The sequence below is a fragment of the Hippoglossus stenolepis genome, chromosome 7, assembly GCF_022539355.2.
Source record: "Hippoglossus stenolepis isolate QCI-W04-F060 chromosome 7, HSTE1.2, whole genome shotgun sequence".
NCBI classification, from domain to species: Eukaryota; Metazoa; Chordata; class Actinopteri; order Pleuronectiformes; family Pleuronectidae; genus Hippoglossus; species Hippoglossus stenolepis.
In genome coordinates this window covers 17663127-17687982 of record NC_061489.1, presented here as the reverse complement: position 1 = coordinate 17687982, position 24856 = coordinate 17663127, and the positions used below count along the sequence as shown (strand labels likewise).

Genomic DNA, 24856 nt, shown 5'->3' with positions numbered 1-24856 from the left:
GTTACATACAGCTGCTACTTCTAACCTTACTCAGAAAACCCCTCAGTGAAAAATAGGAAAAAACTTTAGATACTGGACAATAGCTGCTTAAGTTTCAGAAAGTTTTTTGTTTTCAAATTTACCATATCTGCTGAACATGTAATTTTACTATTCATTAGATTCATGTCAGGAAGCAAAAAAAAAAAAATAAGGTCAGTTGTGAATCACTGGTATCTGGCAGACTCAAAAGGAAATAATAATTATTAATTAACTGAGTCATTCTCAAGACAAATGTGTCATATAAAGTGAAGAGAAATCTTGTCAAATCTCAAACATTACTTACACCTACAACAAATAAGCAATGTGTCAAGTTAACAAGTAAAAAAAATTTAAGAAATTGCATGAGTCTTTTTTGTTCCTCAGTGAAACTTGATTATTTCTAATGGGAAGCTTAAGTTACTACTTAAGTTAAGTTATTTCAATATATTTTGCAAAGTCTACAATTTAAGGTATCACAACATTCTTCCCAGGGTCAAGAATGAACATCCATGTTAAAATTCTAAAAACTTACACTGAGGGGGAATCAGGAAGGAGACTTTAAATGTCCAGTGTGAACAGGAGGAATTATTACAGAAAAAGCTTATTGTTAATATGAGTAAATTACTTCTCTATGAAGTCAGACTTGAAAAGTTGTGAATGAGTGAGAAAGTAGCAGGGTGATGATGAATGCTTGGCAGTGATAGTAAACTATGTATTACACAAGATGTGTGTAGTGCTGTGTTACGTAATCGGACACAGGTTAATACACAACACGAGGGCCAGTTAAAGTTCTATTGGCAGATGCCGAGAAGGCAATCGTGACATCGGAGAGAAACACGATACAGAAAACCTCACAAACTTCCGAGAATCCAACAGTCAACAGCTTATTAAAAATACTCTAATAAAATGCAGGGCAAAGGCTTCTAAAACCTTTATATAGACACTGAGTTCTTTTTAAATTGCATCACTAGGTTGTGTTCCTCAATTATACAATGTTTGTGTTTATTCAGTAATAATAATATAAAAGGCAATAAAATCTTAGTATAAAAATTATGAAAAAAATGTGAACCTGTACATACAATAGTATTTACCAACAATGTAATCTTTCAAGATATGAATTTCACAATTAAATGTGAAGTACTTTTAAGGTTTCTAATATTAGGTCTGCATTTCAGCTTTATTTGCTATGTATGAGTACACATACTAGGAATTTGACTCCAGTGCAGTATTTGTAGTTCAGTGTACTTATACAAATAGACATACAATTTACAACAGGTTCTGATATTAGGTCTGTACTTAAGTACTTTTAAAGTTTCTGACATCAGGTCTGAAGTAGTTTTAAAGTTTCTGATATTAGGGCTGTACTTAAGTACTTTTAAAGTTTCTGACATCCGGTCTTAAGAAACTTTAAAAATTCCTGACATTAGGTCTGTACTTAAGTACTTTTAAAGCTTCTGACATCAGGTCTGTACTTTGACTTGAGTAAAATGACTAACTTGTAGTTTTTTTATATTGTTGAGCTGAACTTCTACTACAGCACCATATCTAAGTGGCCTACTTCTCCCACGTGTGACCGCTAATAGCCTTCTGCAAATAACCTAAGTTTACCTGCGGCTTAGCACACTTTCACAAACGGTTACATAATGGACCACAACAGGTACACGACGCCTCGCGGAGCCGCTGTTTACGCCTGTGCGCTGTCACGTGAATGACTCGCTTTCCCAGAATGCCGCTCGGCGCAGGCGCAGTGCACGCTGCCTGACAGTGGTAAACAGACGTCAGAAGGGAGTCTTCGCCTCGAGTCAAAACAAAACAAAACAAAACAAGTGAAAAAGACGGCGGAGGAGTGAATATTTGGACCCTCACGACGACAGGAAGTCCCGCCGGACCCAGCGCTCGTCAAACGCGGGGACTTGGAGGGAGTTACGTGCGGCTTTTCGCGGACTTTTTCCCGGATTGTAAACTCTGGAGTAGCCGGAGCTCGGAGCAGCTAACGTTACGGAGGCTGTCGTGCCGTTTCCAAAGTGCGGCGGTGGGAGCCGACAGACCTCCGGAGGCGACCCAGCTTCACCCTGCCCGCCGGGGGATCCGCTCCGGAGCGCGATCACCGAGACGAAGCTCGGCCGAGCCGCGGGCCGAGGTCGAAGGAGGGGTTTTCCTACAGCGCCTCTCCGAGCATCGTGTGCCGCCGCAGGAGTGTGGAGAAACATGGCAGATGGTGACATGCGCCTGTCCGCAGTGTGGCGGACCTGAAGCACGGACTTCACGCACTGCTCTTCCATCCACTTCCTCACACTTTGAACAGCCGAACTCCATTAAACCACCGCCGCCGGCGTGGGTTTGATTTCCCCCGGTTCCCTCGCTCGACTTCTCCGCGTGTTTAGCCGCTTTAACCCACAGGCCACTGCGCTGTTTTTACTCTTTTTACAGCCGATGCACCCAAAACCGCTGCTCGGTTAATCTGCCGTTTTTCCTCCTGCACCCTCCGGACTGATCTGTGACTGTCTGCGGGTCGTTTTAGGATTTAAAGAAAAAGAAAATCTTGGCTGGAGGTATTTTGTGTTGTGGAGCTCAGACATCACGTTGTTTACAAGTGCAGACGGACAGTAGCCCGCTAATCCCTGTTTGTAGCCTTTATGGAATTATAGTAAAATACAACCACTTCCTGGGTTTGGATCAGGAATTTTATATTTAATTTGATAAATCTGGTACGAAACTAAACTTAATATTCGTTTTTAAAAATATTGAAACCATTGCCTGGTCCCACTTTGAGAAATAGTTCAAATATACTATTTCTAAATTCTAACATTGACAATTAAATAGTTTGAGTTTTAATTCAGAGGAATGGTTTCATATCCATGTACATTCTGGATTGTTTAATTCATCCACAGCAGAGACTAAATCTGCATAGATCCAGATGTTTTGCTGCTCATCCTCACTCAGCCACTTTTGTTTTTATTTCATTCAAACAAAGAGACTCGCATCGTCCCAGCCTCCTTCATTCTATATAAATCGGAAGGTTTATGATAGTTACTATTAAGGAGATTATTTGGGTTCCCTAATCTCCAATCTGAGGATTAACTGAGGCTATTGGTGTGTCCAGATTATTACGTCTCTCTTGTAGGCCCCTCGGTGGGTGAAGCATCTTGTTTTTGTGTCGGGGAGTTTGTTTTTTTTCGACGCATCTTCCGGCCTCAGAGTTAACTTCAAACTTTTAAAAAGGTAAATGTTTTGAGTGGCCTCCGTCTTTTGAGGTAGAGTGGAAACCCAGCGCGCCGCCATGGAGCAGTCCTCGGTGCCCCCGATTGACCCAGATTTCGAGCCGCAGAGCAGACCCCGCTCCTGCACGTGGCCGCTGCCGAGGCCCGACCTCTCGGTTGTCAAACCGGAGGGCGCGGACGGCACCGAGTCCGCCGCCGGCACCCCGCCCGCCGACGAGGACAAGCCCGAGCCGCAGCAAATCACGTCCGAGCCCGAGAAGGCTGCGGCCGCGGCCGAGGGCGGGGCCGCGGCCGGCGTGGGCGGAGCCGGCGCGACGCCCCGCAAAGGATCGTCCCGGCGCAACGCGTGGGGGAACCAGAGCTACGCGGACCTGATCAGCCAGGCCATCGAGAACTCACCCGAGAAGAGGCTGACCCTGGCCCAGATCTACGAGTGGATGGTGAAGACTGTGCCTTACTTCAGAGACAAAGGGGACAGCAACAGCTCAGCAGGCTGGAAGGTGAGTGTGTCTGTGTGTGTGTCTGTGTGTGTGCATCTTTTAACTGGATGAACTGTAATGCTGGAATAAGTCATAGATGTTATATCATTACACGTGACAGACTAATTAACTGTATACAACTATATTGATCTGTTTGGTCTTGTTAAATAAACACAAATACATTCAATTAGAAAATATCAAAGCAAACACAACAACCAATATCTGTATATGACATAATATATGACATCCTCTTCATTATGATTATTTCTTGCATAGTTTTTTTGTGGTGAATTCACAGCTCATAATTGAATGACTTTTTATTATTATTTCATTTGTACTGCATGGTGACAGGACACTTTATTGTTCTTTTTCAATGCATCATTTCCATCATTCATGAATCTGCAGTCTAAGGTTATTCTACAGGCGATGATGAATGTTTTGATTTGTCAAACTTTAATTTCACATAAAGCAAAGGAAAAGTACTTTCTCAAAATTAAGAACAAGTAATTGAGATTTTTTTGGTGTCGTTTTTGATCGAAAGTAACTTATTCACCGAGATAACAATTCAAAAGATTATCTTAAATGTTAGCAACTAATTTTCTTTTAGTCAACTCATTGACTAGTTCAGTATTGAACTGTATCAACACAAGTTAGCTCCATTGTGTTTATGTCCTGCCAAATGATTACAGAAGTTATCCCAGGGCACTTTTCACAAAGAGCAGGTGTAAACGAAGAAAAGAAATCCCTGTCAAAGGGAGCGGACCTTAAATCAACTGGACGAGGGGGTTCCACATACAGATGTATAATATAAAGACAATAACTAAAAACAAGGCCAATAGTAACAACAATAAGTCTTTAACAGTAATAATAATAGTATCAGTTATATAGGCAGGGGGTAGTTTGATATCACTGGTAACATTCATTAGAGGATATGAATGTGTACAGCTGGAGAAGGAGCAGAGGAGAGAGGTGCATTGTGGGAAGTCTCAATCACACCTGAGCCAGCCCTAACTATGATCTTCAGAAAAAAGCAAAGTAAACGTGGTGAGGGTCCCCCCCCCCCAATTTTGCAGACAGGAACCATAAGTCAGTCTTTAAGTGCATGGAGCCATTAAAGTCTTGGTCGATGAGAAGAATTTAAAATTCGATTATGGATTTTACAAGGAGTCAGTGCAGCGAGGTGATTGCAGGAGAAATAATAGATTCTAATGTATCCAGGATGTAAAATTAATCAGTGTGTCACAGCAAGACAAATGTAAACATTCGAGGATGGTCTGAAAAAAATATATACATAAGAGTTTTCTGCTTCCTTTTGATGAGAAAATTCCATTTTCTATATTATATTGAGGTGTGCCATGTTTTAGTTTCTGTAGAATCACTTAAACTTCGGCCGTGGCTAAGTATGTTTATTACCAAGTGTGTCTATCTTTCTTTAATCTGCTTATTTTTCCTTCTCCCTCTTATCAGAATTCCATCCGCCACAACCTATCACTCCACAACAAGTTCTTGAGGGTACACAATGAATCCACAGGAAAGAGCTCCTGGTGGATGCTCAACCCAGAAGGAGGGAAGACCGGGAAAGCTCCTCGACGCCGAGCCGCCTCCATGGACAACAGCAGCAAACTGCTGAAGAGTCGGATGAGGGCCAAGCAGACCAAGAAGCAGGCGGGAGCAGCCGGCGCTGGAGGGGCGCTGCAAGGTGACGGCGGCACGGGGTCAGGGGGAGCAGACAGCCCTAACTCGTCCCAGCAGTTTCCCAAATGGGGGGTCAACAGCAGTAGCCCCTCGTCCCGCGGCAGCCTGGATGACGCTGACATGTGGACCACCTTCCGTCCACGCACAAGCTCTAATGCCAGCACCCTGAGCGGACGTCTGTCCCCCATCGCTCCTGGACAAGAGGACGACGACAACCTGCCTGAGGATGGACTGCTTGGAAGATACGCTTCCAGGAGCTTGACCCCCACCCTCACCGAGACCCTCATGGAGGAGTTGGATCTGATTGATGGCCTCACATTGATGACCGGGCAGCAGGGAGGGGCCAGTCCCAGCACAGCCCCACCGGCACCTCCCACTCCGCTGCCCTCCGCCTCCACCCTGCTGCCCCGTGGCTCCAGCTTCTCCTCCTTCCATCAGCTGCAACCATCCAGCCTCCCGCAGGCCCCCCCCCACACTGGAACCCAGGCCTCCATCTCTCAGTGCGGACCCAGCAGCAAAGAGCAGACGACCTTCAGCAATTCCCTCTTCAACCCCATGTCCAGCTCCGGCTCTCGTAGTAACAGCCACTACAGCACCCACGTGCCCTCCAGTCTGGAAGCCCTGCTCACCTCTGACTCCCCCCCTCCGAGTGATGTCATGATGACCCAGGTGGACCCCCTCATGCCTAGTCCCGGAGGGGTTGGCCTGATGAATTTGGGTTCATCTGTGGTGGGTGTGAGGCCCAAACCCAATCAGCTGCTGTTGGGTAAGGGGCTGGAGCCGAACACCGTGGCCCCCATGGCGCTTCAGGCTCAGATGCAGCCTCAGCAGCGTCACCTTCACCAACAGCAGCCGCACCAGCAGCAGCAGCACCAGCAGCAGCAGCATCAGCAGCATCAGCAGCAGCAGCAGCAGCAGCAGCAGCAGCAACACCAGCATCACTCTCAGATGGGGTTGGGGATGATCCTCTCAGGTATGTCTCAAGACCCGTCACAGCTCTCCGCTCTCAAAGCCCAGCACGCCGCAGGGCCAGCGCTGAGCTCTCTTCATGGAGGGCCCGGCGTCAGTCTGCAGGCGATGAGTCAGTTCGGAGCTCCGTCCTGCTTCCCCGCCGGTCAGGACCGACTGCCCACAGACTTGGACATTGACATGTTCACGGAAAACCTGGATTGCGACGTGGACTACATCATCAACAGTGACCTCATGGACGGAGACGGCATTGATTTCAACTTTGACCCCATGCCTGGAGGCCAAGGCTCCGCTCACAACTGGGTCCCCAGCTAATTCCTCAGCTGACAACGCAAAGCCAGGTACACTGATCGCTCCCAGCTTCCTCCATCACACGAATGATTCTTGTTATTATCGATTCATCTACTGTTTATGGATTTTTTTAGTCTATAACTGTCAGAGGATAGTGAAAAATATCGCAAAAGTTTCCCAGAGCCCAAGGTAAAAACTGCAAGATACAGGACTGAGGATTTTCTTCATCTGTTTAAAACTAAAAGATATTAAACATTTACAGCTTTATAAAACAAGAATCAGTACAATTTAGAATCTGAAATTACTAGAAACATTTATATTTTGGCTCAATACACAACAATCAATATTAATTTGATAATTGATAAATGTTCTGCTTCTAAAACGTGAGGACTTGCTGCTTCTCTCTGTTTTATATCATCGTAAACTGAACATTTCAGAATTTAAGACAAATGCATGAATCATAAAAATAATCGAAAGATTCATGAATACTAAAAGTGAATTTTCGCTGCAGCCCCGATAAATAACTTGTGCTGTTATTGGTGCACAGATAAGCACATGAAATGAATTGTTATTTATTTAATGAGATGATGTTAAATTTCTCTTCATTGTCTTTATCTTGCAGGAACTGATCTCCAATGAAGATGACCTCACAATATGACACGACCGGTGCATTCCTCCTCCCTGACGATGGCTGATTCTCAAACACAACACTTCCCTCGGACTAAACCAGACCTCACTCATGTCCTGTGCCAACACTTGCAGAGGACAGGGAGGAGATGACGCAGGCTACTATGCACAAAGTTTCTCCTTTTTTTTTTATAATAACACTTGCAACAGTTTGGCTGCTAGCCATTTTTACCTTTTGAATTCAAACCGTTTTTTTTAAGACATGTGAAATAATGTTTTTAGAGTGAAAAGACAGATCACGAGCCCCCGCCTGCCGGGTGTTCATATTACCGTTGTGTTTCACCACAATAGCTTTAGGGTCGATACGGTACCCCCCCCCGATCTCGATGGGTTTGGTTTTGAAGACTCGACGGACTGCGTTTTTGGAGAAATGGCCAGTTTCCCATCGACACTTGCATAGCATGACTTGCCCGACCAAATGCTGTTTGATCGTCTGAACGCGGTGCACTTACTCTGCCGCACCAGCTCAGATCGCCTCCCGAGGAAACATATCGTCCTCCGTGACAACACGTGACTGCGTTTGTGAAGAGGTGAAAAATAAAGACCGGACGACTGGAGATATAAAAATGTTTGATTGAACATCGGCTTTACATCTGGCCCAATCGTGTACTAAGACTAAGATCATACGTACGATTCATTTTCTCACTTTAGAGGAAAATTGTAAAGATTTTTTTTTTTGGTGTAGGGCTGGGCGATACAGTAAAAAACTGTTAAATTTCATATCAGTTGAAATCGACAATTATCATGATAAACATCAAATTATTGTTTATTCCAAGTTTAGAGACTGATTGTCGCTCCTGTTTGACAGTTGGCGAAACTGTGGCTCTTCTTCATGGGCAGAAAACAGCGAACAGCGAAACATTTCACAAATCTGAGGTGGAACATTCAAAACGATGACATGTGTTACACCTCTCACAGGCCTGCACAATGCATAAGCATCACATTGATAAACAATGAACTTTTGTAATGTTGCTGTTGAAGAACATTGCATCGCGATAATTATTCTTATTGTTTTATCGCCTAGCCCTGATGTGGTGATTCACCTCAGAGGGTATGTTTTTGCAGTTTGGCATTTTTTCAATGCAGTGTGGTGAGATAGACGTGAGTTAGAGGGTGTTTATTTTTTATTTTTTAATCCCTGATGTGCAGTTAAACTAAGAAAATGAAGAAATGTGATTTGTGACATACACAGGGCATTCAAGGGTAAATTTATTTGCCAATGAGTGATTGGTTGGCCAAGTATTACATTGTCTTAAACAGCAATATGCCTCCACTGTCGAATGGTCTACCTGGTTTAATTTTTCCTCTTCCTTCTTTTTTATTTTTTTCCCCTCGAGCCTGTGCATTTTCAAAGCACTTAGGTTTCCTGCGACACAGGGACCCCAAACTAAGAGAATACACGTTACGGTTGTACCATTTCATTATAAAAGAGTTTAAATCCTGTATAAAAAAACAATATAACATGTAATGTACACATTGCACATGTACATGATGACACGCTATGCAGATTTATCAGGAGAACAAAATGAAATCTTGAAGGAAATTTGAAAAATCACTTCTTGAAGGTTTTTGCTATTTAACATTTTCCTGATATTTTGTCTATGGGGGGGTGACGGAGGTGCGGGGGCCTCGTGTCAGAAAATCCTCTCACACTTTAATTATTTAGCTCTAATATTCAAGAAATGAATTCACTGTGTGAGAAGTACGAAAAAAGAATATATTTGATTATAGTTTTAATATACAATTTAGATGGAGGTAATAAATGAGATATTAATACATATGAATATATTACTAATGACACGTGATTTTTTTTACATTGGAGGAAGCATTTTTAGATCATTTTTAACGGTAATTTTCTATACTTTTATTTTTGTAAAGGATGAGATGCGTGTAGATTTTTTTTTACATAACCAAAGGAACACTAATATTTGCATTCGCATGGCATTTAGGGAGCTTGGGCCTGACACAGTATCTCGGTGTACATACGCTTAGCAACAGACGCCGCCTGTAACGTGAAATCTGACGCATCAATACTTGACCATTTTTAAAAATTCCCGATTGTCTGCCTCATTATTTTATAGCATTAGTTGTGGATCCGATTGATAGAAATCTGTGCTGAAGCGTGGCACGATGTAAAAAAAGAACGCCTGTGCCACTTTCTCATCTCAAAACGAGACTAATGCAACCGTTACCTCTCAGGGTCGCTCAGAAGAAAAACAACTCCGCACAGATTTAATCAGAAAACGTGATGATAGCAAAAAAAAAAAAAGAAATGTTGATTTTACTCTTTTTTTTTTTTCTCTGTTACAACAGACTGGAAACCGATATCTTTGTTTTTGTTTTTCCTGGAGACATTTCTGTTGATCTCACGTTTCACTTCCCTCTCTAGAGAAACCTCTTCTAGCTCTCCAGTCACATTTATCAGCACTATCCTGTCCCTCATTCTTTTTTGTTTTTTTTGACTGCCAACATTTAAAACACTATAGCATGATGTTACTCTGTAGCAGGATGGACTTTTATTTGGTCATCTCCCCCTTTGAAAAGTTTGCGTTTTGTGTTTGTATGTAAAGACTTTGTTCATAACCGTCAGGTTTCTTGTGAATCAGGAAATAACATCCCAACAGTTAAACTCCTAATATTCATCATTTCACTGTAGCTATGTGAATACGTTAGTCTCTGATTTATACAAAGCACTCTCTCGTTTTTCCACACGTGTATTTTGTTTTATTTTTGGTGCTAGATGTCATTTCCGTGACATATCCTGGAGTACGCCATGACGCAGTGGGTGCAAATCAGGGCCTTTTGAATCTTTGAATTTTCTGTGTTCAGCGCAAGGATCTTGATTTGGTGTCGTTGCAGAACACAATCGAGAGTCCTTTCCCTTTTGTTTTATGTTTTTTTTAAATATATATTCAGTATATAATAACCTTCCCCCAACCTGATCACTTAAATCGATCTGAAAACCAAGGGCCAACTTTTAAAATCTGCATGATTTTCTTATTTTAAAAACATAGCATGTTATTATTTTAGGACGTTGTATGTGCAACAGACCCCCCCGTGTTTTTCCTCACTAATGGTCAGGTGTCGGAGATGTTATTAACTGTGGATAGGACGGACCGCAGCATGTGAACGTGGTTGGTTTGTGAGAATCAGCTGCAGCAGGCTTTCACATCTCTAGTTTACTGTGGCCGCCTTAAAAAAAAGGGCAGATGTGGTATTATGACTTCCCCTTGTATCTCCCCCTCCAAGTAATTAAAACTATCTACATATTTTTCCTCCGTTTCCTTATAAAGTAGCCATTAGTTCCTGTATTTTTGCTTTGAAAATTAAAAATTTGCCCCATTTGATACAGTATTTTAGTATTCGGCAAGGGTTGTTTTTTTTATTTCCATAGGGGAGGTTGGGGCGGGCAGGGATTGATAAGTTTGTGGATAAGCCAATTATGTTCATGATTTTTGATTAAATGTCGATAGTTGTTCTTTTCTTCTACCCCGCCCTCTTCATTCGTTTTCTTTCTTTACTCCTTGTAAAGTCAGCCAGCGATGACGAACAGTTCTGAACAGCAGAAATAAATTCAATAAACTGTTTAACCCACTTTGTCTGAGTTGTTGGTGCAAATTGAGAGTTGTGATGCTTCAGACATGGTGTTCTTAAAGCTCTGCCACTGGGGGGCGCTGCTTTACAGGAATACTACTGCAAAGTATTCAACTAACCACACAGCTACAGCAGCTGTTATTTAAACATATTAAAAATGAAATTGAATTTTGGAAACTATGGTTAGTTTGAAAGATTAAAATTTTAGGTTCACTTGTTTTTTCTGTAATTTGTTCAAACACAAACTTCGTCTGCAGATCAAGACAGGGAGAGGTCTTCTGTTAAAATGTAAGTGGCTTTAAATAATCAAAATATTAACGTGAATTCCACGTTTTAAATATTTCATGTTCCCTTCCCACAATGTGTTTGAAGGACAAAACCAATCAGAGGAAACTCAACAGTCCAGCGCATTTTGTAACCAGAAGAACCAGATTTTCATTCATGCCGTCATCTCCTTTGTTTGCATTATTGCAATTCCTTCTTCACCTGCCTGAGCCGACAGCTCGTCCAACACGCAGCAGCCAGACTCTTCATCACATCTGCTGAAAGACGATGTATTACTCTACGATTTAACCTTTCTTCAATGGCCTCTAGTTCATTTTGGAATGTGTGATATCCATAGAAACCACGAGTGGATTTTAAATGAGTGAAAATACAAAGGCAGTCTAAACACTAGGGAAGTGATTCAATACCAAGAGGATTGTGTGATTTCTACATGGATACAAACATGCAGCTTGTAGAACAGACCACAGGAGGCAGCAGTTATTTTCATAAAGCATCTTTATAGAAAACATTTCTTCACATTTTCAAAAAACATTTTTTTTGTTTTTCATTTGTTCTATTTTTTTTTTAAAGTTAATTGTCCATTTTTTTTATTCTGCTAAAGTTGAACTTTTTTTTTTTAAACATCCATCTGTGTCAAAGGCTCTCGCTGTGTTGCTGGGGCTCGTAGATGATTTCTGATTTAAAAAACAAAACAGGCATACACAGCCGTAATATTTATCAGAAATGGCGCCGACCACCGTAAGAAAACACAGTTCTCATTCATGTGGGAAACAACACTTGTCAGGTGTCGGCGTTGCCCAGATGCAACCAAAGCCCACATTCAGACTCCAGGAGTCACAGCCCTCCACTTCAGCTGCACTCCAGTTTAATCCTGAAGGCACCTGTATTAACAGCGCTTTGCTTTAGTCGATATGCACTTCTGTTTTCTAATCTAAACCTAATGTCTAACTCTAAAACAGTCCGACACACCTCTACGTCTACCCAGGCGGCAGCACAACAAGCGGGTCCTACCGTCACACCCAGAAACTAAACAGAAAAAGTACTCTACCGTTTACAAAAACTGTAAAAATAAAAGACAAAGAAAAAAAAGTGTTTTAACAACTGGTTTGCACATTGTTCCTCTCTGCAAACTGTACCGTGGATTCTCACTCCAGCTTTGATACAGCTCACAAAAAAAGCTTTAGCACAAAGCAAAGATCTGAACTTAACCTCAACTCACGACCAGTGCAGATCTGCGTCTGTGCACTTTTCATCTGCCAATTCATCACTAAGTTGATTTTTAATGACCTTTGGTCTGAAAGTCAGTATTTGATCATTTCTGAAGCATTTCAGTGCAAAAAAACCCAAATCATGCTGCAATTGGCTCAGCCTCATCCTAACTGTCAGAAACTGCTCACTGACCGCTTCAGTTTAGTTACTAATGTTCTCATCAGGCGTAAATTGTGTCAAATCAGTCATTGTTCAAAATCCTTCCAATAAGAATATTCACTGAAATATCTTGGATCAAGAAGAAACTTCACTCAGATCTGCAGCTGAGCACAAACGTCTGAAAGTTTCAGGACAAACAGTCTAAAAATGTTTGTTACATGTCATACAGTGACAAAGAAAAGGCATCAGACCCACACACTGTGTGTCTCAATGTCCACTACTAACAAGCTACCTTGCATTATAAATATATAAAGTTTTAAAAAGTGCTTATTAAAAGAAACTATAGTGATGTGATAACTTCCAGCAGTGTCACTGTTGTGTGTGTGTGTTCTTGACCAGCATTAATACAAAATGCTTGGGGAGAGCAAAATGGTCGTCCTTCACAGTCCGTGTACTGTCGTCCAACACTGACGAGGATTGTCCAAAGAAACAACAAAAACAAAGGCCCTGGTCTCCCGCTGACATTCATTCAACTTGTACAGAGAGATATGTTCTGGGAAAGTAAAGGAGACTGATCCAACTTAAAAAAGGACAATATTGGCCACTGTAACACGCGGCTACACCCAAGCAGTTTCTCACAGACTGAGCTGGAACACATAACAGGTACAAATTAAAACAACGCTAGTCAATAATTGCACATGATCTTTGAGAGTCAAGATGTTTGACAAGAGGACGTCACAACAGGAGTCTGCAGAAAGGGGGGGGATGAGGGGACTGTGGCACACTATGGTATAAATACATTAACTCTGAGGAAAAGAGAAGCATATTCATGAGGCACAGCTACAAAACAACGGAGCTGTGTCCTTCCAAGTGGCGCTCTCGTCCCACTTCACTGCGTCTTCGTCCTCGTGTCTCTGGGTCTCTCGGTACCGGTGAAGAGTTTCGACTTTGTGCCTCTCCGAGCACTTAGGCAATCATGTACTGAGTGATGGCTCTCAGAGCGTACAGCAGCTCCGCCTGCAGCCGGGCCTCCATGATGAGCAAATTCACATGTATCTGAAGGAGAAAACACACAGAAGGTTAACATGTGGTGTTTAATTAATGTGGTACATTGCGTTTAGCCAGCCGGGCCAATATCTATATGGCTTGTCCTTTTGAGGGCTGACATATAGAGAAAAACATCCACTCACACTCAATTTAGAGTCTCTGATTAACCTAAACCCAATCTGCATGTCTTTAGCCTGTGGGGGAACCTGGAGAAAACCCACACAGACATGGGGAGAACATGTAAACTCCACAGAAAGACCCCTCTTGCTGCGAGGTGACCACTGCACCCCCATGCAGTCCATGTAAAAAAACTCTTCCTTACCCTTTCTGAAGTTTTGAGTAGAGCCCAACTCAGAGGACACACTGGAGTTTTGGTGGCGTCCGGAAAACAGGCCACCGCCTTGATGTACAGCTTCAAATCCCGCGCCAGCAGCTGGTTCACTTCACCGTAGTCATAGTCGTCATAGCTGTGGCCACAAAATGAAAAAACTGTTGTTGACTAAACTTACAATGAAAAGTAGGAGTTTTGTAGGTGTAAAAATTGTGTTTTAATTGTTGGCAGGTGAATAAAAAGGTGTCTCACCGTATTCCTAACACACAATGGATGTAATTCCAGATCGCCCTCTTCAGGTCGGAGCTGTGCAACGAGGGGAGAGTGGTCACGCTCCTGAATCTGTCGTCCAGGAGGTGCCCGATATCCGAATACAATCTGTTGACTAAGGAGAAGCCGTGGTCCTCCCAAGAATAGTCCTACAGAGTCAATACAACAACATGTTTACGGTTTGAGACGTGTTCAACCAAACTATTTTATATAGTTTCTGTTTGTTATTTGAATCGTTTTTCAGAGACCAGGGAGTAAAAGGGGTTCAGGAGAAAGAAATTAAGTGGGAAATATAGATATATATTTTTTACAACATGCAGTTACTTTAATAGCACTTAACTGTCACTGCTGTAACACGGCAAATTTCCTGTTATGGGCTAATAAACGTTTATATTATATTATCTTAACAACTGGCTACCACCCTCAGCCTTGTGTTCATTAATATCTAAGTAAGAACTGTAAATATTCAAGGGGAATAAAAAAACTAACTCGTGGTTCCGATGATTATCTGTAATTTTCCCATCCAGGAACCAATTTGAGATCCGGAGGCAAACAAGTGTGTTAAAACGTCAAAATCAATATTGATTGAGCCGTTGGGCCTGGGGCGGCCCGATTATAGAAACCTAATTTACATTTTAATTTGGCCACTGGCCACGGCAGTCCACTCTGTGTCGACTGCGTCACCGGTGCAGTTTGGAACTCGGCCATTCAAACATAGAAACATCGTAAATTCTACCAGACATGGGACTGCAGTTTATATTACACATGTCAGTTTACTGTACATGACCTGACAGTAAATCTAAAATCCGGTATCATGTTGTAGAGCATCTGTTTGGTTGCTCAGGTGACAGGTTGTAATCCGACACCGTGGATTTAGAACTGTGTTAATCTAATCTTCAAATCTGGGGCGAATATTCCCTGTGGCCACAGCCTCAAGTGCCACAACACACACATAAAGTTTACTGACAACAACACCTGTCTGATGATTCATGCACAGCGTCCTCACCTGAACTCTGAATACTTGGAAGTGGTCCTCCTCTCTCCGAGCAAACTCCACATAGCAGAAGTTAGGATCTGTGATGAAACGCGACGGGTCTGCAAAGCATATTATCTCCTCCTCCTCTTCCATGTCTAAAAAAAGAAACGACGAACGCAAAGGAGGCGGAGAGAATGTGTCAATAAATGTGACCGATGAGTGGTAATTGCTCAAGTTTCACACCATGCGATCTAAATTTAAAACAGTCAAGATGACCCTTCTGAAAGTCAGTGGGCACATCAAAGCAGGGTTAGTTTGTTTCTGCGCTCGTCAGCCAATCACGTTACCTGTTTGTTGGAGCGTCTGGGTCTGCAGCAGACGCTCCTCTCTCTTCTCACGCTCCTCCTGAGACTTCTGAATCCTCTCTTTTAGACAAGCCATGTCGCAGCTGGAGTCCAGAGACTGTCGACACAGATACCACACAAAGTACAGATGGGGGTTAGGGTTAGGGTTAGATCAACCTTTATGGATTCTGGCACAAAATAACCTCTTCATATATTTATTATTTCCTGTTATCATCTCATATTTATATAAATGAGTTCTTAAAAATCTAAATGAGACTAAGCTACATCAGATTTCATACAGAGAGAAAATAATGATGGTTCAACTCCACATTTCACACCACAGTATGAGATTGGTTTATTCTAACTTTACTGTAATTACTATATATATATCTTCATAAATGTAATGTTCCTAAGCAGAGAAGAACCTGAATCCTAAAATTATCTTAGAAAATAATCTACAATTATGCTGAAAACATTTGTCAATTAACTGATAAGGCGATGGTGAGAAAATTAATCAACAGCTATTCTAAGTGTTAAAGTCGTGTCTTATACACAAAGAAACTAACATCCTCTGGTTTCAGCCTCAATGTGTTGATTTCCATTTCCCCTGTTTCTGATCATTGTGTTAAAATGTTTGTGGGTTTTTAACTTTTGGTCGTTTAAAGATGTACCGTTTAAATGTTTTATTTTAAATGTTTTTTCTTCTACATGACATGTTATAGACTAAAAGAATTATCAATAATTGTTAATAATATCCAAATTAGTTATAATTTGAGTATTAGCCTTAATAATTTATTTATAATTGTCCTGCCAGTTTATCTCAATGATGGAAGGAGAAAAAAAGTGTTAAAATAGAATTACATTAAACATTAACCCTCATGTCTATTTCCACAGCTTACATGTATGATGATGTATAAACACAATTAAAGATACCAGGACATACAAAATTTAAGAAATTAGTTTACAAAACAGCCTGTATATCTTTCTGTAATCCTCTGTGATGTTTACTTAATAAAATACAAGTGTGGTTTCTCACCCGTCGTCGTGTTATGTGTTCGGAGGGAGTGGCGAGGGACTGAGGCACGTTGGTGTTGCCGTTGGCAGCATCAAAGGGGCAGAAGGTCGGCGGGGTACCGTTAGGAGATTTGGCGCGAGGGACAAAGTCTGAGTCTGTGTCACATCCAAACACAAAACTGCAGAGGGCGTGGCAGTGGGCCAGGATCACCACGGCCTGCACCAGCTCCGCCAGCGACCAGCACTGCTCGCCCGACTTCAGCAGGGTCTGGAGGGGCAGAGACAGAGCTCAGGATCTCACAGGTCGCATCAAGGATAATCATAATATTTTCATACTGTCTTTGTTAAAGTTGTTTATTTTATTTTGTGTTGTTTGTCTGTGGTTTGCTTTGCTGTACCTGAATATGTGAGCAGGCGGTGAGCCAGGGTTGGTGGGCCAGCACCTTGTTGATGTGGGCAAGGAGGCGAAGGCGAGGTGGTGCTGCCTCCAAACCCTGCAGCCACAGAGGGTCCCCGCCCACCCTCAGAAACTGAGCTGAGTGCAGGTACACCAGGTAGTTGCAGTGATGTCGTGCAGCAGCCTGGAGGTAAAAAAAAAAACAGACAACTCAAATATTAGAGGATCTTAGTCTTTCTTTTCGAATAATACAAATAATTAATGCTGCCATAACAGACAGGGAAACTAACATACAGTAGAATGACAACTGGTGAGATCGTGGTTTTGCAGTAACAATAGCAGACAATTCACTGACCATGATGGCGATGTAATGGCGGTATGGCAGCGGCAGAGGGCCGTCCATGTGCAGGATGTAGTGCTGTGTGCGCAGGAAGCTCTCCAAGTACTGAGGGTGAGAGGCCATCTGCTGGAAAACGGCGTCTACGCTCCCCCTGCTGACCAGAGCCTTCATGAACAGCAGTGACACTCGCTCCTTCTCACCGTTCACCACCACCTACAGAGACCGGGACACAGAGGAGGGAGCTCAGTTTCTGACGGCACAGGCGAAAACATTAAGCTCTTTGTTACAGCAGTGCAAGCTGAGATATGTATGTGACGCTGAGCCTGTCGCCAGTGAAGCTGAAAAGTCACCAATTAGTCAAACTGTCTCAGGAATCGAATATCATATCAGGTTTTTGTTTTGTTTTTACCCCAAAGGATAAACATTGGCTGGTTATAACGTATCAGATGTGGATCTGATGGTGTTCTTCATTATATATGAAGGCAAACTAAATAAATTTAGATTTTAATTTATAATTTAACATTATTAATTGATTATAAAAAAGAAATTGTTAGTTGCAGCTCTTTAATCTTAAACTTGTTTTTGTCATTTTTCAAGAAAGAAATATCCCAAAAAGATGCTGCACCAGAATGAAAATGTGCGGCCTTTCTTTGATATATAACTGTAAATCAAATATCTTTGTCTTTTTTGGATTTTAGTTGGAAAAAATTGGATTGGATTTTGAAGTTGTCACACAAACAAAACAATTTATTAGTATTTGAAAAGTAATCAGCAGATTAATCATTGAAAACTAACTAGACACTTGCAGCCAGATAGTCATAGTCCACAGTGACAGTTAGTAATGTCTCCACTGGTTTTGTGATTCTTGAGCAATGATTAGCAAATGTATTCCTTCAAGCTACTGTGACAGACATATAAATATGTTTTATGTTGAATAAGATTGGATTAAATACAACTAACAGGGCGATGACAGTCCCTTGGAAGTAAAAGCAGGTATCAAGATACAGTTGGAGTTCAGTGTCCAAACCGTGTGAGGACAGACTCAGACGAGGCTCTGAACTTATGTTCCAGCCTTTAAAATCGGCCCGAGAGTCTTGGAAGAGCAGCAGCCATGATACTGTGATAGCGGCGCCACTGGCAAGTAAATGCATTCCTCACATTATTTTTTTCTCAGAATAAAACAAGCAAACAACAGTGCACAACTGGGAGCTCAACACGCACACACAGACTAACTCACTCTAGCCACAGCAGGGTCGGATGCTTAATACAAGTCTTCCGTATTGTTATTATAAAATGTAGATGAAGTACCATGCATTGACAGGAATTCCCTTTGGTGAAATGAAATTAATGAGAAACCAAAAAAAACAGCCTGATGCTGAGACCAAGGAAAACAAAACAGCCAGGGTTGTCTTTTGAAAGGGGATTTACATGCAGGGAGGAACCACAGATGAAGGAACTAATGTGAAAGTTGGGCTTAGGAGGCCTTAAAAGAGGGAAAACGCTGCAGCAGCAAAGAAATGAATGAGTCCAAACACACAAACATAGAAGCGTCTGGGCGGACGAGCCCGAGGCCAAGAGAAACAGAGCCATGTGGAGAGGGAAGCGGCCTTGCCCTCGTCGGTAACAGCCCTTTATTACCGCTCTCGCCGTCATACATTCACCTCTAGGAAAAGGTGTTGGAGAGCTCGGCCGCGGGAGAGGACTCAGTTCCTCTGTATGTGAAACCTGAGGGCACAGTGACGATCAAAGCCAAATGGTTCACTCCAGTTTGAACCATATGAATGTTGACCAAGATTTCCTCAAACAGCACAGACTGCTGTCGAGGACTATTACATTCTGCTCAAATCAGAGACACTTTAACTTGTGTGACAGATAGTCGGAGCAAACAGTGACTATTGGGCCTTCATGCAGCTCTTTGGCACTCGGCACCATGTTTATCTGGCTGGTAGCTCCATGAGATATTTCACTTCTGCCTGCAGCGATTGAGGGTTTCCTCCTGATCCTACAACAGGCTCCACCTCTTGACCTACATAAGGGCCCATGCTCAAATCTTAAAAGACATGTTAACATAGTGCAAATTAAACAAATCCTGAGTCTTACACTGATGTTTATATTGCCCTAATCTTTGTTTATAAAAAGCCAATAAGAAAAGGCTCTTAAAGAAACAGGGGGTGTTAAAAAAAGCAGTGTGTCTGCAGCAGGAGTTGGCACGAAATGAGACGGGCTCGGACGCAGACCCCGACCCGCTCTCGTCCGTCAACGTACACGGGACACGGCGTGGAGGGAACGTAGAGCACACAGGTGCCTGCCAATCAAAGTGCTATTGACGAGAGCACAAGTATCTCTCTGCAAACACAAGAGCTACTGATTAGCATGTTGCACTGCAGAATCTAGGTTACTGCTCCAACAAGAGAGGAGGACTGTTTAACTATCCAGCGTTTCAGAGTCCTTCACCGAACAGACAACATGCTCCGAGTGTGCGACTTATTCAGGGCTTAAAATACCACTTGTCCTATTTTTCAATCTGTCTGTGTAGAATAAGCTACGACTGCGACATTAGCTGATTATACTTTACATCTGAATGTGAATGAGCCATGTGAACAAAATCACTCTTCAGTTTGTTGAATGTATGTTGTGATTTTCCACTGTACGAAAAATATCAATTGAATTCAGTTTGTGTCAGCGATTCTACGCAGATTAAGACACTAAATCTGAATTCAATATATTTAACACATTTAGAAGATGGTAATCTTTTGCTAGGGATTCCTTGCATTTGGTTGTTCAAAAAATTGAGGCCAAGATATATATGAATTATGCATCAGAATTGACGATGGAAAAATGTGCTCAAGTAGGACAAACTACAGTATGATCACAACACTGTATATAAATGAGCGTAAAGAAATCGGCTTATGAATGTAACAGTATTTAGTATTCTCATTCTTTTTTCTGGAGTTAACACTATTTATCGATTTATCTACTGCTACAACCAGAGCCCCAGATCAGAGTAAAGAAACTGTAAATGAAATATGAACACTTCTAGTTATGTTTTTTCATCAGTTGCAGCTGTAATAGAAACTAACTGTAAGTTTCAGAATCACAGCACATCACACGATATGAATTCAGAACAATAGACATATTTGGCTTTTAGGTTTCAGACCTGCACCACAGACTTATTAGAGGTGTGTGGAAAAAATATGGAAAAAGCCGAGGACAGCAGTCACTCCTGAAAAGCCAGACGAATATGATCCCATTAAAAAAACCTTATCAAAGAGCGACATCAGGGACAATCAGGTGACAGAACTTGGGCACAACACTGTGCTCCCTGCTGAAGTGTCTCCAAGCAAGGCACAGACTTCTGACTCCTCCAGCTTATCTGTGCAGTAGCTCTTTGTCCAGAGAGAATGCGAAAACATAATTTCTGTATGAGGATCAATTCATAGTTCATACTGCTGATGGTAGACCGATAAATTCTGAAATAGTCTCTGTCCGCACCAGCTTCACTGGACTGCTCAGTCAGCTAATAAACACACTGCAGTTGTCATCAAGAGAAAAATCACAAATACAAAATGAAAAGCCAAACAGAGAGACGCATCAAATCTCCACAGACATATACGATTCCACTTACTGGTCCTGTCAGTCTTCCGCAACTTTAAAATCTACAGCTGTGACAAGTGAAATAAGTGACTGCACAATACTGGCATCACACAATCACAGGGAAAAAAGTGCAATCCCTCAAAACATGTCTGAACAAATAACAGGACAAGTCAAACTGAAAGAGGAACTACTGCTGGCGTGAGGAGCTGTGAGGCAGGAAATGAGACATCATACAGTTTTTAACTGAGTCTGCTGACACCTTGAAACAAAAGCAAAATTAAAGCTCAGCTACACCCCCTGTTCAAGACAATAGATGGTGTGTTTATGACAATGCAAAATGAAAACTGAGCCCGCATCAAAAACACACCTCGTTTCCCTTTTTCACAGCTGCTAGACTGATTTAGAGAAGCCATCTTTGCTTCAGTGATTTAGCACAGAAGTGATCCATCCCACATGAATTCATTCTCATTAGAACTAATCAGTACTCGTGATTAATGTACACCAGGGGTTTAGGTTTAGACAGACATCCTGGCAAAAAGGTCCAGACACTTACGCTCACTTCTTTGTCTCTATTGTCTGAAAACAGGCCCGAAAAGCAGCAGTACTTATGATAAGGTGATATGCTTCTTACTGTCCACCCACATGAAAAAACAACACCCGTATGAAAAAGAAAAAGCTGGTAACAAACACGTGTGGGTGGATATATAAAACAAAACACGTCATCATTTAGGTGACTGTGTGTGGTATTACAAAGCACAGTCTGGTTTTACATAGATGCAAACAGTCTCCTGGAGCACAGGAACATAAAGGCTTCCTGCACATGAAGCTATTAATCCTGCTTACAGTATGCCCAGAAGCAGCCCATTTTGAAAGAGAGCCATTTTTCTCAAGTCAAACACAAGCCTGAGGGTGAGAAAAGCGCGACGGCTGTGTTGATATTAGAGCTGCTGTATTAAAATCACAAGATGAATCCTAACTTATGGGCCGGCTGTAGATGATTTAAACAACGCCTCACAGAGGGACTGTTGTGAGCAAAAATTCACAGGTGCAGATCATTTGACATTCAAAATGAAAAAAAACACATCTCCCTTCCGAACACAGAAGAGGTCATTTGTTTATTGATCAGAGAGGAGCAAGAGGCAGGGATGAAATGAAAAACAGAGGTGACGTCAGTGAGGGGAAGAAAGGTAAATGGAGACAAAGACCGGCTTTGATAGCAGGGTGACAAAACCAAACAGCAGCAGCCCTGTACGAGCAGCGATATGAAGGAGAGCAAAGGACCACGGTGACACAAAGAAATGGAAAAATTACGCCACCAGTCCTCCAAGGGTAAATGTGTCAGCTCGAGATGAGACGTGCATGTGCGCATGTGGTGTCTGTGTGTGTGCGTGTGTGTGTGTGTGGTAGTAATGGTGGGCTGCAGAAGGGGGGCGGCTGCAGATACAGGAGAGGGACATTCAATCTGCATTCCGATTGAGCCTGGAGGGGGTCCATCCTTATCATGCACCAGCGTCCAAGCGGCATTACTCTCCCCCCCCGCCCCCTTGCCCCCCTCTTTAAATCACAGGAAACACAAGCAGCCAGGGCTGATTTTGGCTCTGCAACCTGAACTCAGGGAGAAGCACAAAACAAACCAGCTGCAGCCCAAAGAGGTGTCTGAGAGGAGGAGGAGGAGGAGGAGGAAGGTGGTGGGCTGGGGGGGCTGCTGGGTGGGACAGCACATACAACACAACCAAGACAAACAAAAACACTGCATCCACATAAAGCCGATGAGTGATCGGACCTGTCAGAAAACAGCACGACGGGCAGGTCGAGCCCGGGGAAGACGCACAAACATGTTGTTGAAATTTGCTGGAGTTTAAATGCAACAACACGTATCTCCCGTTTATTTTAAACGGACAGCTCTGGGATCTGTTCGGCAACTGCTGCAAGTTGCTGGAAACTCAGAGGGGTTGTTTACCTCTGCGAAATCATGAATGTGTCATGCATGCGTTACATTATCCATGCGATAATGTTACTGAATGCTTGTCACCAGTTACAGACGAAGTGTGGAGTCGAGTGCAACAGCAGTGCAGCGAGTGCCAAATGAATGACAGTGAGGATGAACAGCAAACAGGGGGACAGAGGTGCTGGCGGGGACGGACACACGAACGAGGACCTGTAACCAGGCTGCAGGTTTTTTCCTCTCTTTGAGTCCCTGGCTGCCTGCATTCCTCCCTGTTTTGCTCAATTTTCTGGACTCTAATCTGCAGCAAACACGTCTTTTTGGAGTGCACTCGCCACACAGCGCCCCCCTTCTGTTGCAAAGTGAAAGAGCAGCGACAGATGAGAAAAACAACTTTGATTGGCAGTCCAGTTCAGCAATAACAGCACAATAAAAGTGGGCAACGTTAAACAGGACAGCGGGCGGCGAACGCGGATCAATCCCGCGTCTGTCCTCGGGGATTAAACCCGTATATCCACCTCTGTGTCACCCGGAGCGGTTTTATATCTAATAAAGTGAATAAATGTCACCGCGTTACTTATGACATTTCTGTCCCAAATCCTCAGATGATGTCATCCTCACCTACAGACTTCTCCTCGCACTGCAGCGACCTCCACCATCACTGGGCCACAACATTTCCAAAAAATCGGTGTAAAAGAAACTCCATCTTTTCGCCACATTCAGATGAATCTCTTAGATCAGTGTTGGAGGAAACAACAAAAGCAGAGTCTGCGCTTCACTGACACTGCAGCGGCCGGGGGACGTTAAAACCACAAAACACACGGTGCACATGAGAGAAAAAGGAACAATCACACAAATGTTCTCATCCAGACAACTAGTTAATGTAGCTGCGTAACGTCAGCGGCTGAAAGTGGAGAATGGCTACGAGCTCTACGGGACTTTTGTTGCAGCTGGGGACGGAGAGTGCAAAATGTCCCTGAATGGTGAATAAATGTGGAAACTGTCAACAACGGATCGAATCACGACACATACATTGGTTTGTAATTGTGTTTTCCCAGCGCCGGAGACAAACTGCGGGCAGAGCTAGCTAGAGGAGAACTTTGCTTGTTTGCTAGTTAACTCTGTAACGTTACTGATAAAAAAAAAAGTTTAGACACCGACCAAACTGTTAAGCTGGACGTTAATGTCACACACAGACCGTTTTACTGCTGAAAGGTTTTAATTCAAACTAAAAGAAACTGCTGTAAAAAAGAGCCGCTATAGCGAGACCAGCTCCTTTCTTCGGTCTAAACGAGTCGCTGGGACAAATGAATGGAGGCTGCTCGGTTAGCCGCTAGCTCCGCTGTGGAACTCGGGGAACAACGTCAGCTTCTACCGACCTGTTTCTGGACTCGCTGGCACGGGCTTCTCAGGGGGAACTGGGTTCTCTCCATTTTACTCGTACAGATGATCATTTTACTAAAAAGTGCGCTATTGCATGGATGCGGCTCTGTCGGTCTCTCCTCGGTGCTTCCAGCCCCCGGCTAACAAAAGGCAGAGAGGCTGCCGCTGGCCGCAGTCAGTCCGTCGGTGCGCAGCTGAGGAGCGGACTGAGCCGAGCTGAGCTTCCCGGAGCAGAGCTGACAGCTCCGGTAACAGTGTGACCAATCAGAGAGCAGGGGGCGGAGCCGGGAGGACTGAAGGGTCCATGTCTAAATGCTAATGAACATCTGCAAACAACAGACACACACACACAGCACAGACACACACAGCACAGACACACACAGACCCACACACAAACAGATACACACAGACACACAGTACAGACACACAAATAGTACAGACACACAAACAGCACAAACGCACAACACAGCACAGACACACAAACAGTACAGACATACAAACAGCACAGACACACACAGTACAGACACACAGCAAAGACACACAACACAGTACAGACACACACAGTACATAAACACAAACAGCACAGACAAATAGTACAAACAGCACAG

At 43.0% G+C, this 24856-nt stretch overlaps 2 protein-coding genes across 3 annotated transcripts; one reads left to right on the top strand and one right to left on the bottom strand.

The window, feature by feature from the left end:
* Positions 1-1751: 1751 nt before the first annotated feature.
* foxo4 (forkhead box O4) lies at positions 1752-10954 on the top strand. Its single transcript, XM_035161413.2, has 3 exons — positions 1752-3739; positions 5186-6723; positions 7296-10954. The coding sequence occupies exons 1-2, from the start codon at positions 3299-3301 to the stop codon at positions 6695-6697; spliced, it is 1953 nt and encodes a 650-aa protein (XP_035017304.2). The 5' UTR covers positions 1752-3298; the 3' UTR covers positions 6698-6723; positions 7296-10954.
* Positions 10955-11715: 761 nt separating this feature from the next.
* sesn4 (sestrin 4) lies at positions 11716-24467 on the bottom strand. 2 transcript variants are annotated; one of them, XM_035161414.2, is made up of 9 exons: positions 24245-24467; positions 17342-17539; positions 16988-17170; positions 16612-16857; positions 15579-15693; positions 15262-15386; positions 14238-14404; positions 13977-14121; positions 11716-13663 (listed from the first exon to the last, which is right to left on the bottom strand). In XM_035161414.2, exons 1-9 carry the CDS (start codon positions 24317-24319, stop codon positions 13574-13576), a joined length of 1344 nt encoding a protein of 447 aa, XP_035017305.1. In that variant the 5' UTR covers positions 24320-24467; the 3' UTR covers positions 11716-13573. The 2 variants fall into 2 exon arrangements, with proteins under 2 accessions (XP_035017305.1, XP_035017306.1); XM_035161415.2 differs by lacking the exon at positions 24245-24467 and adding an exon at positions 23487-23507.
* Positions 24468-24856: the final 389 nt, after the last annotated feature.